Below are 12,721 nucleotides of genomic sequence, written 5' to 3'. Positions count from 1 at the left end.
ATTCTTTTAAAGTGGATCTAAGATAGTTCAAGCCTAGATTTGAATCCACCACCTCCATCTGAAATAAGGCCAGTATATTTGGGGGCAGCCAGGGATGCCAAAGAGGTACCAGCCTCTGAAAGGCTCCATCCCTTCCTTTCCTCTGCTTCTGCTTACAACAGCAATACTTTTACTCACACTTCCTGTTTCTGGCACTTGCCTTCTTTTCTTCTGTTTAGACTTCCCCCCTACTTCCCCCCTGTGGTTAAACAAGTATAAAGTCCTACAGCTATAGATTTAAGTTGCTCTCTCTCTCTCTCTCTCATTCATTCCTACGCATAGGCTCATGCGCTTGCTGTCTCCTCTGTTTCTCTCAGAATGACACTTCTAAGTATTGCTTTGGGTACGCTTTTCTATTTACTTCAAGCCGTTTCTGGAGAAAGCGGCTATGCAGAGAATGGTGAGTCATTTCTGATTTTTCTTCAGGATTTCAGGTGATTCCTAGCATCTATTTCAGTTGCTCAGATCCCTAATAGACTGGAATGGGGCACTGGGTTAAATTTAAGGGAGTTTGAGGGCTTACCACCATTTTGCCTGTTCTAACCACCAGGACAGGGGGCCTGGGGCCAAAACTGCAAGTGGTCTATAAAGGCTTAGAATTGTTAAGGGATGCACTTGACTCTCCCAATATGAATCTTAAATATTTGTTGATGCCTCTGATCTTACAAAAAGAACACCCATAGAGACACAATGGTTATGCTTGTTAGAGAACCTTCAAGGTAACTTTACCTTGCCAAGAAAAGAAGCTCATTTTGTTTTGCTTTAGCTTTTTAGGAGGCTCCGAAAACACCACTTTCAAGATAAAATAATATCTAGAAACAACCACTTTGTCTGCACTTACCTTTGCTGTTTTCTCAGCACCTACTCCAGTATCTAGAACATAGTAGACATTTAACAAATATTTGAAAATTTCTTCAAAATACTTTAGTTTTGGTGTGATCATGTGGTATTCTTAGTGAATAACTGAATGGGGTAAGATCTGAATGAGTTCTCTTTGAAATATGTTTAACTGTATCCAGCCAATGAATTTATCATCATATAATAATTATCTTTAGAATCCTTAAATACTTAGTACCTAGAGGCAGATGCTGTCTAATTTGTAAATCTATTGTAATTACAACTGAAATTACTCAAGGGTGAAGTGGCCCAGAGGAGCCACCTGGAAACTTGGACCACCAAATTGTTCCTGAAAATTAACTGCTTTCACTTTAAGGTTTAAAAAGTATTTGCCTAGTGAAGATATCAAGCATGTCAGCCTAATGACTCAGCTTAGATAGCTTAAGTCATGTAATCACTAAGGAAGGAAATCCCTAGCATATTTTAGTTAATGGAATTTTCAGAGGGTTGACATTTTTATAGTGTGACTGTGAATGAATCACTTTGTGGGGGATGATAATTATTTCATGGTAAATGTTGTCTTGTGTCTGTACAAACAGATGCTTGGCAGGTAACACATAAATCTTACCCTTTGGAATATAATATATCCCTTCTGCTTCCCTACCCAACACAGTGGTCATTTTATTTTAAAAACAAATTAAGGATTCTAATTGAAAGCTGAGTTTTCACTTCAACTTTTTAAACTTCAGGGTATTTTTTAAGAGATCTGTAACCACCCATCCACATGATTACATCAAAATACTTCTCGGTTTGAGGTGTCAGGAATTCAAAATAATCAACTGCTCTTTGTTAAAGATAAGTTAGTTCTCTGATAAGCATAAGAGTTATCAAAAGAAGATACTTTTTTAAAAATCCAAATCATTTATACTTTTAATCAACTAAGCCCTTCCAGTAGGAAAACTTCTAAACCACAAGAACCACATTCTTGTCTGTAACACATATTTCAAAAATTCTAATTTTTATAGTGAGCATTTTAAAAAACTCACTATTCATAAGCTCTATGTAATTTCAAAGCTGTAGTCATAATAATACCTTTGACAAAACACTCTTTTTCAAAGGAACCCCCAAAGATTTCATGTATATCCTTTGAATTAGAATTCTTTTTTTATCACCTTTTCTTTATTTCTCAAAGAATGTGATAATAGTCTTAGCTAGCCCTTATTGAGTGTTTTCTGTGTTCTAAGCAAGATCTTTGTACTCAGTGATTCCTCATAATAACATGAATTTAAATATCAGAACCCTGAAGCTTAGAGAGGATCTGATGAAGGATCACAGCTACACAGTGGAACAGCCAGGATTTAAATCCACATCTGTCCAGCTCTGGTGCTGAAGGTCTTAACCACTGTGTATATGACTCTTAATTAAGCTGAGAGCAGATATGACATTCTCTCTGTAAAATGCCATGCAATTTTGCAGGTTATTGAGGGGACTTTTCTTGTTTACAAAGCAACTTTGGCTCAGAATCAGTGAGCTCAGAACCTGCTAAACAACCAATGAGCTATTTCTCAAAACACAGCCATTTTAACTATATGACCACTACTTTTTTCTCTTTCATGGAAGTATCATTAATTTACAATGTTGTGTTAGTTTCAAGTATAGAGCAAAGTGATTCAGTTATACGTATATAGAGAGACACACACACACATATGTATATGTCTTTTTCAGACTCTTTTCCATTATAGATTATTACAAGATATTGAGTATAGTTCCCCGTGCTTTGCAGTAGTGTTTTATTATTTACCTATGTTATATATAGTAGTATGTATATGTTAATCCCAAATTCCTAATTTATCTGCCTCCCACCCCACCTTCCACCCTTTGGTAAATTAGGTAAGTTTGTTTTCTATGTCTGTGAATCTATTTTTATTTTGTAAATAATTTCATTTGTATCATTTTTTTTAGATTCTACATATAAGCAATATCATATGATATTTATTTTTCTCTGTCTGACTTACTTATCTTAGTATGATAGTCTCTACATCCATCCATGTTGCAGCAAATAATAGCAATTATTTCATTCTTTTTCATGGCTGAGTAATATTCCTATATATATATATATATATATATATATATATATATATACACACACACACACACACACACATACACACACACACACACACACACACATATATATATATATATACATACTACATGTTTTTTTTATCAATTCAACTGTCAATGGACCTTTAGGTTGCTTCCATGTCTTGGCTATTGTAAGTGGTCACTGCTTTACAGAATGTATAAGAATATACAGCAAATTTGCTTTGCCAGATTGGATGGCTAAGGGTAGCAGGAGTGCTTTGTTCTGTTGATACCCAGAATCTACTAAAGTCTGCTCTCTCTGGCTTAAGAGTTAAAGAGTTTTGGAGACAAAGTTGACCCACAAATGTCTGAATCCAAAGAGTAATGTAGGTTCTATTGTACCAGATTGGTAGACATTCTAAGGAAGAGAAAATATTTAGAGTGCATGAGTACTGCCAGATAAGGGCAGGCTAAAGCCACCCAGAATCATTCCATCAAGAAAGGTGCCAGCAATTAGGGGACTGGACCTCACTCTGTAATATTAGGAGCAAATATATTTTGACATGGAAGCCCCGAATAGTGGACTGCCCCTCATTATTTAAAACTGCCATTAAAAAGAGGGCCATGTCCAGCTGAAATACAGTTCAGTTCAGTCACTTAGTCGTGTCCAACTCTTTGCGACCCCATGGTCTGCAGCACGCCAGACTCCCCTGTCCATCACCAACTCCTGGAGTTTGCTCAAACTCATGTCCTTTAAGTGGGTGATACCATCTAACCATCTCATCCTCTGTCATCCCCTTCTCCTCCTGCCTTAGATCTTTCCCAGCATCAGGAGTCTGCTGGTGGCAGAATTGTGAGCTCGATAGACTCTAGGTATAGTCAGAAAGAGCAGTGCCTGCAGCTCTTACCTAGGTGCGGCTCTTCAAGATTTGTTGCTTTGACTGAACTGACCTTTCTCTCAACTGGTTGGTTCACTCACAACCAGCTTTACTAATTTTCCCAAAGAACTACTGGGTTGTTGAAGTAAAGAGGGTTCTGTCTGTAATCCCATGGCCTTCAGGATACTCAGTTGGGGTTTAATTTTCAGTATATTCTCTGTCCTATTTAAAGCCAGTGCTGTGTTGTATTGTGCTTAGTAGCTCAGTCATGTCTGACTTTTTGCGACCCCACCAGGCTCCTCTGTCCATGGGGATTCTCCAGGCAAGAATACTGGAGTGGGTTGCCATGCCCTTCTCCAAGGGATCTCCCCAACCCCTGGAGCTTCAATTTTCTAGTATCAGTGGCCAAAGTAATTTCAGTATCAATGGACCTTGAAGCAGTCATAGCTCACACTCAATCTCTCCAAGAATGGCTTTGGTTACTCTGGATTTTCTCAGATCCCAGATGGAGTATCTTTGATGACATATTTTTCTTTATTAAATACTATTAAATATACACACAAATATATATATTTAATCTTAGGGGCCTCAATCCATCTTAAGAAATCAAATACTATTTCTGAAAGACAGTACTTTCCAAAAGCAATGGCATAAAAATTCTGGTTTCCCACATGCTTCTAAAATTTTGCTCATATTCATAAAACACAATATCTCTAAAAGGAGGATATATTAGCACAGAAGTAGTATCTTTAAGATTCATGGGAAGCTCCACCAGGTCTGAGTCCTGTGATGTAATTTTTTCTGATCCTGTTTGCCTCAGTTAGTAGCTTAAGACAAGTGGCTTTAAATAAATATTCACACAATGGGAAAAATCAATGGGACTTCTAGGTGGGATATCTGTTTAGGTAAGGGGAAGCTACCATTTTAAGACGTGAACTTCTCACTGCAAGATAGCTATCATCTTTCATTCATTCAAAAACAATTCTTGGGAGGCAATAAAGGAAGATTAGTAATAAAGTACAAGGTTAGATTAGGTGGCACATAAATAATAGAGTATCTCATTTAAATGTATAGACTAACAAAAGAAATACTCATTATATAAAAGAAAGGATGTGTTTAGTGTCTCATTCTAGATTTCCAATGCACTTGCCCAATAGCAAGATATTTATAAATCTTTGGAGACTATCAATTGTGATGACTTTTTTCTGTTAGGAAAAAATCTGTGCTCATTAAGCTTTGTTTGAGTTTTGTCATTTTGTTTGCTTTTATTTTATTTATTTATTTATTTTTTGAAGTCCTATTCCTTGCCTCTGCCCTTGGGCTTTCCTTCTTTAGACAAACAATCACCACTCCTTCGTGTCTGCCGTGAAAGGCTACCATTTCAGCAACATCAGTTCAGATTGCACAAGAGGGCACTTCTTGGCTTCATTAACATCTGTAGGTTTGTTCCTTGCCAGGAGATTTTGACGATGCAGAACTGGATGACTACTCATTCTCATGCTACAGTCAGCTGGAAGTGGATGGACTCCAGCACTTGCTGACCTGCATGTTTGATGACTCGGACATCAACAGCACCAATCTGGAATTTGAAATATGGTGAGGAATGGTGCCTTCAATGGGTGCTTAGAAATCCTTGATCTCTCTTTCATATACTGCACAGCAACAGCTGCGAAGGAGAGTGTGGGGGCTAATTATCAAATATTAAAATCAAGTAAATTCCAAAAACTTCCTCAAACTCCTTGTCTTTCACCAAGAGACTCAAGCAAAGAAACACTCAGGAGCTCATCTTTCAGGTCCTCGCTGCTACAGCCAAATGATGGTGTGGATGTGGGAGGTCCCACATCCCTCCTGACTTCATGGCAGAATTTAAATTCTGATTGTCCTAGTTCACTCCTCCCCTAATGGCTCTTTGCCCAACATGGAACAATCTAGTGTCTTCAAGCCATATTCCTGGGTGGGTGCCTGGTTTCTGATCCTAACACGAGCACTTAACTAGCTTTTTAACCTACAGTAAGTTGTGTAGCTTATCTATTCCTTTGTTTCTTCACCTGTTAAATACCACCTCATAGGGAGATGTGATGGTTAAATAATTTAATACTTCAATTATTTAATTAGATGATACATCCAGTATGTAATAAGTAATGAAAAAGAGGCACTAAGTCAAAACTCTGTGAATCTAGACCCAACGGCCACCCAGCCAGTTGCCGATACCAGTTTTCTAAAAATCCACAGGAAGAAATTGACTCTGGGTTTCACGGAGCCACTAAGAAAGGTAAAAAGAAAGAGAAAGTCTCTTAGCGGATTTGAAAGTTTAGTAAAGAGCTCAGAGAACTTATCTTCTCCCTCTTCCACAAAACATCTCTTGTTGCCAATAGTTACTATCTCTGATCACTTAAAAAAAATACTCTGTCATGAAATTCTGACTTGTGGCTATTTCCAAATTCATATCAGATGACCTAATTTTAGTTAGTTGTGTAGTAAGGAAAATGAGTCAAAATCTACCAGTAGTAAAAGAGGGCTTCTTATATTCCATAGACAGCCAATCTCCCACAATACATGGTCTTGACAAGCCCTGGATCCCAGGTCTTATGTTAATTCCCTGCCTCTGTGCATGCAATGTCTCCTGCTAAGATCTTTGGATAAATATGACCTTGAACTTGAGTGCCATAGTGTGTTCTCATTCTGCCTCTGTCAGTTCACTTCTATCACATGCTTTCCAGGAATAACATACATCTAGAGAAGAGGAACCTACAATGTCCAAAGTCTTTGCAACAAGTACACTCCACTAAAGCTGCTGAACAACTCATTCAAAAGATGCACATCATTTTTGTGGGCAAAACCCCCTCTGACACAGAGGTCTGCTCTGCCTCTCTAGCCAGCTGGGTGGTAAACAGCAGTGGTTTTCTTTGGAGAGGCGGAGGTTGACCTTCTGTCCACTTTCACTCATAACAGTGTCTGACCACTTCCTTGGCCACTTGAACAAACTTCCCCACTTCCTTTCACAAGTCTCTTGATTTCTCCTGTCATATTTTAACCTGTCCGTAGCCTCTGTTTGGGTTGCTAGGTTGGATTCAGATATTCCCATTGGAAAGGGATTGTTTTAAGAAATGTTTTCCACGTTAAAAAGTAAGCATGAAGCCCTTAGTAGGCTGAGATGCTTCTGGAGGGCAGTCATTTTCGCAGTTAGCCACAACTTGAGGGGAAGATTCGTGCAACTCCTGGATTCTGAGCAGCCGTGTAGCTCAAGTTAAGTGTGTGTTAAGTCATTTCAGTCATACCTGACTCTTTGTGATTCTATGGACTATAGCCCACCAGGCTCCTCCTGGGATTCTCCAGACAAGAATACTGGAATGGGTTGCCGTGCCCTCCTCCAGGGGATCTTCTCGGCCCAGGGATCGAACCTGCATCTCTTATGTCTTCTGCATTGGCAGGATTTTGTGTTTTGTTTTGTTTTGTTTTTTTTACCACTTAGGGCCACCTGGGGCTGTAGCTCAAGTTAAAGCCCCCTTAAATAGTGTTGAATTTGCTGCTAAATTTGGACTTCTTTCCCCCAAAATTGCTTTATGCAAGCTTTTCCTTTTTTTCTGTGAATATAAATTTATAAAGAAAGAAATTGGAAATCACTGAAAACTGAGTTCTGCTGAAGTCTTTACACAGGTGGGATTTTTGATGGAAACCAGATGTTTCCCAGAGGGCTCACCAGGGTCATTTTCCAACAAGCACTTACCACCTGCCTGATCTGGCCACCAGACTCCCAGACTTAGAAACCAATAATTTCATGTTCAACATGTGGATCCATCTCTTGGAGATGGACTAGCCAAAATCACAGAGGCAAATGACCAGCATGCCAAGTGACAACTTGACATGGATAAATTCAACTCTTGTAGTGACCTAAATATTCATCCCACGCTCAAGTCTTTGAGGGGAGGTGACAGAAAGGGCAGTAGATCATACATCAGTATAAATCCATTCTCACTGGGGGACCTAGAAACTTTTTGTTCACCAGCACCCTAACCGGCTCCCAGGTACTGGCAGTGACAAAGCTGAAGCTCCAGAAACAGGCAGGAAGTTGTCATCCTAATAATCAATACAACCAATAACTAGCTCTGTGACTCAAGAATCACATTTAAAGTCTGATCACAACAACTGTTCACACTGGGGTAGGAGGATTAGTGTTTGGCTTATGGTTGGTGCCTGTAAATGATATTTAATTTTGTATCATGGGATTTTCATTTAAACATGTGATCCAAAGGTTCAGTAAATATAGAAGCAAAACAAAGGAAATCTGTTGGTTGATTTTATTGATAAAACCAGAGTTATTTGATTCAGATCTCAAAGTGGTTAATTTTCTTTTTTAATTTAGTTGCTAGCCTTTAAAAATCTAGGTATGTCTTTGAAGTTCAGACTTGGTAATACTGGTCCCAGGCAGCAAAAATCAACTGAACAGAATTCTGATGGCTTCTATAGATGGGGAATTAAATCTCAGCCCTGAAGTTAGCCCACTGTTCTCATTTTTATTACCCACGTGGACACCATAGGCATGTAAATTTGGGCCCCTGCTTTTTAGTTGTTTGCATAATTTTCACAGGCAGGTCTCAGAAGGTAGTTGTATTTCCTTTATTTCCACATTCGCGAAGGCACCACAGTCACTCCCATGTGCCACCTACAGATACCACTTCAAATATGTCATTTTTTTTTTCATCAATTACCACCAACATCACAGGCTACATCCCACCCAGGCTACCTCATATTCCTGACTTAACTGGCAATATCTGTCAAGTGTTGTTAATCTAGTCCTTTCTAAACCATACTAACTTTTGAGAAGATTCTGTCTTTTAGGACCAAATGAGGAATAACCTCTGTGGTTTGTTTTTAGTATTTCCATGTAAATACCTGTTTGCACCAACAAGAGAAATGTGTTTATCACACTAAACTACACAAGTTTGTAGGAGATTGAGGAAAGTGGCATTGAGGTGAAGAATCCTGTGGTCCCCCGAAGTCTCTATTTTCAGAAAAAAGGAATTTGCGTAAGTAGCTTAGGGTTGATGTCCTCCATGGGGCCAATCTTGCTAGCCTCTGAGTCTACTTGGGTAACCTGTAGTGATCTTTCCTCCCCACTAAAATACCCTAAACAGCTCTATTCAACAGAAATATAATATGACCCACAAATGTGGGAGTGATATCAGATCAGATCAGTCGCTCAGTCATGTCCGACTCTGTGACCCCATGAATCGCAACACGCCAGGCCTCCCTGTCCAACACCAACTCCCGGAGTTCACTGAGACTCACGTCCATCGAGTCACTGATGCCATCCAGCCATCTCATCCTCTGTCGTCCCCTTCTCCTCCTGCCCCCAATCCCTCCCAGCATCAGAGTCTTTTCCAATGAGTCAACTCTTCACATGAGGTGGCCAAAGTACTGGAGTTTCAGCTTTAGCATCATTCCTTCCAAAGAAATCCCAGGGCTGATCTCCTTCAGAATGGACTGGTTGGATCTCCTTGCAGTCCAAGGGACTCTCAAGAGTCTTCTCCAACACCACAGTTCAAAATGTAATTTAAATTGTCTAGTAGCCACGTTTAAAAAAAAATAAGTGAAAATTAATTTTAATGATATCTTATTTAATGTAATATTGCCAAAATATTATCATTTCAACCTACATGAACAAAAAATATGAACAGTATGAACATAAATATTCATGAGGTATTTTGAATATCTACATCTTCAAAATCTGATATTTCCTATTTGGAGCACATCTCAATTTAGACAAGCCATATTTCAAAGATTCAATATCCATATGAGGGGCTGTTGCCATTGTGTTGAGGAGTGTAGTCCTAGAACATTCCTAATCCTAGCAATACACACTTAGCACCAAGTAAGTTGTTTTAATTTAATTGAGTGAATGGAAATGAATTGGACTGACTCGAGTTGAGCCACTCACGGGAGACACTGAATTTCCTCTGGTCACCTGAAGCCAGGGTCAGTGGCACGAAACGAGGCTGTCTGTTCTAGACCACAGTTGTCTCTTAGTCCCCTGTCATGGCTTCTCCACAAAGAGCAGGCCCTAGCGCTCAGGGCCCTTAAAGGGTGCCCAGCCTTGAGGGGTCGCTAAGAGCCCGACACGACGGAGAGACTTCACTTTCACTCTTCACTGTCCTGCATTGGAGAAGGAAATGGCAACCCACTCCAGTGTTCTTGCCTGGAGAATCCCAGGGATGGTGGAGACTGGTGGGCTGCCATCTATGGGGTCGCGCAGAGTCAGACACGACTGAAGCAACTTAGCAGCAGCAGCAGCAGCAGCAGCCTTGTAAGACAGCCATGTGGTGATGCTTTATTGTTGTTGCTCATTACTCACATTTCTTGAAAAGCAAGAATGAATTGAGAATATCAGTTTAGATTCTTCTCAAATGTCCAACAGTACTGGAACATTCCTACATGCCACAGATCTGCAATTGAACATTCCACACACATCTGCTAGAGAGCTCAGGAATGATCCTGGAAAGGGCTTATATATGCATATGCACAGAAAAAGTGTACACACATCCAGTTTGACCACAGAAAACCAACACACATTCTAAATTGTGGGTAGCAAAGGACCTTTGGAGAATATACTCTCCATATTTTTTCTTTTCTAAAAAAAATCTGATTAATGAAAAGAATTCTCTTCACAGAAGCCAACCATTTTCTTCCACCATCCTCACTTCCAATTTGACCCAGTTAACTTCTTTTTAGGACTCTGTGGCTGGATTTAAAGGGCATGTTGGGAAAACAAACTGGTAACCATGGTTATCACAAGAGATGTAAATCAAGCTGGGGGTTGAAGGAAAGAAGAGAAATGAGTAATTTTCCTTTTACTCTGCATTGTTTATTTTTACAGTGAGAATAGACACTCTGCTTTAATTTAATGTTTATGTCATTTGTTAATTTCATTTTACTTTCGTTTTTGATTACAGTTCACTTGGGGGATAAAGTTTACCTATGGTAAAATGTACAAATACTAAATGAGTTTTGAGAAACATATATGACATGTTGCCATCACCTCAGTTGAGATGCAGAAAATTCCTTTCCCCCTAGAAGGACTCATCATGTCCCCTTTCAATCTCTCATCTCCTGTGAGAAATCACAGTTTTGAATTCTATCACCCTTTGGTTTTGCTGATTTCTGATAGTTCTTATAAATGAAATAATACACTGCTCCCTCTTTTCTGTCTGACTTTTTTCACACAACAAAATGTTTTTGAGATTTATCCATGGTTTGCTTATCTCATAGCTCATCTTCCCAGTTGCTGAGTATTAATTCCACTGTCCAAATATACCACAGATTTTTTTTGAACTTTTACTATTGTCCTCATCCATCTTTACAAATTATTGATCAAAGTTAGATTGTGAGGTTTTATTTCTTTACCTAAATATATAAGTTAAGTAAATATCTCTCTGTAATAGTTAGCAGAGAGGAAGGGTTGAGGAGAGGGATAGTTAGGAAGTCTGGGATTGACAGGTACACACTGCTATATTTTAAATGGATAACCAACAAAGACCTACTGTATAGCACAGGGAACTCTGTTCAATATTATGTAACAATCTAAGTGGGAAAGAATTTGAAAAAGAATAGATACATGTACGTTTTTGTAGTTTTTGTTGTTGTTTAGCTGCTAAGTCCAGTCTGACTCCCAAACTCCTCTGTCCACGGGATTACCCAGGCAAGAATACTAGAGTAGGTTGCAATGACTTCCTCCAGAGGATCATCCTGACCCAGGGATCAAACCTGTGTCTCTTACACTGACAGGCAGATTCTTTACTGCTGAGCCACTGGAAAGCCCTAGATACATGTGTGTGTATAACCAAATCACTTCGTTGTACACCTGAAACCAACACAACATCGTTAATCAGCTATACTCCAGCAAATTTATCACAATTTTTTTTTTACTTTACAATATTGTATTGGTTTTGCCATACATCAACATGCATCCGCCACGGGTGTACACGTGTTCCCCATCCTGAACCCCCCTCCCACCTCCCTCCCCATACCATCCCTCTGGGTCATCCCAGTGCACCAGCCCCAAGCTTCCCTGCATCGAACCTGGACTGGTGATTCATTTCTTATATGATATTATACATGTTTCAAAGCCATTCTCCCAAATCATCCCCCACCTCCCTCTCCCACAGAGTCCAAAAGACTGTTCTATACATCTATGTCTCTTTTGCTGTCTCGCATACAGGGTTGTTGTTACCGTCTTTCTAAATTCCATATATATGTGTTAGTATACTGTATTGGTGTTTTTCTTTCTGGCTTACTTCACTCTGTATAATAGGCTCCAGGTTCATCCACCTCATTAGAACTGATTCAAATGTATTCTTTTTAATGGCTGAGTAATACTCCATTGTGTATATGTACCACAGCTTTCTTATCCATTCATCTGCTGATGGACATCTAGGTTGCTTCCATGTCCTGGCTATTATAAACAGTGCTGCGATGAACATTGGGGTACATGTGTCTCTTTCAATTCTGGTTTCCTCGGTGTGTATGCCCAGCAGTTGGATTGCTGGATCATATGGCAGTTCTATTTCCAGTTTTTTAAGGAATCTCCACGCTGTTCTCCATAGTGGCTGTACTAGTTTGCATTCCCATGAACAGTGTAAGAGGGTTCCCTTTTCTCCACACCCTCTCCAGCATTTATTGCTTGTAGACTTGGATCACAGCCATTCTTACTGGCGTGAAATTTTTAATGCTTTGTTTTTTGATGGACATTTGAGTTTTCTCAAGTTTGAGATTATTCTTTTTTAAGTTATCATTAACATTCTTTCATAAATCAGTTTAATATAAATTTTCACTTCTTTGAAGTAAAAACCTCGGAGTGGAATTACTGTATCACTGGGGGGGTGTGT

At 39.3% G+C, this 12,721-nt stretch overlaps 1 protein-coding gene across 1 annotated transcript in view; it reads left to right on the top strand.

Moving 5' to 3' along the window:
* The first annotated feature begins 278 nt into the window (after positions 1 to 278).
* Positions 279 to 12,721, top strand: part of IL7R (interleukin 7 receptor) — a 35,737-nt gene continuing 23,294 nt past the window's right edge. The window contains exons 1-2 of the mRNA XM_027520333.1: positions 279 to 439; positions 5,297 to 5,435. Coding sequence (XP_027376134.1) covers positions 358 to 439; positions 5,297 to 5,435 — 221 coding nt within the window. The 5' untranslated portion in view covers positions 279 to 357. The remainder of the gene's footprint in view (positions 440 to 5,296; positions 5,436 to 12,721) is intronic.

Source organism: Bos indicus x Bos taurus, chromosome 20 (assembly GCF_003369695.1).
Source record: "Bos indicus x Bos taurus breed Angus x Brahman F1 hybrid chromosome 20, Bos_hybrid_MaternalHap_v2.0, whole genome shotgun sequence".
Classification (NCBI taxonomy): Eukaryota; Metazoa; Chordata; class Mammalia; order Artiodactyla; family Bovidae; genus Bos; species Bos indicus x Bos taurus.
Note: the sequence above shows the minus strand (reverse complement) of the source record. Positions and strands in the feature narration are given on the sequence as shown.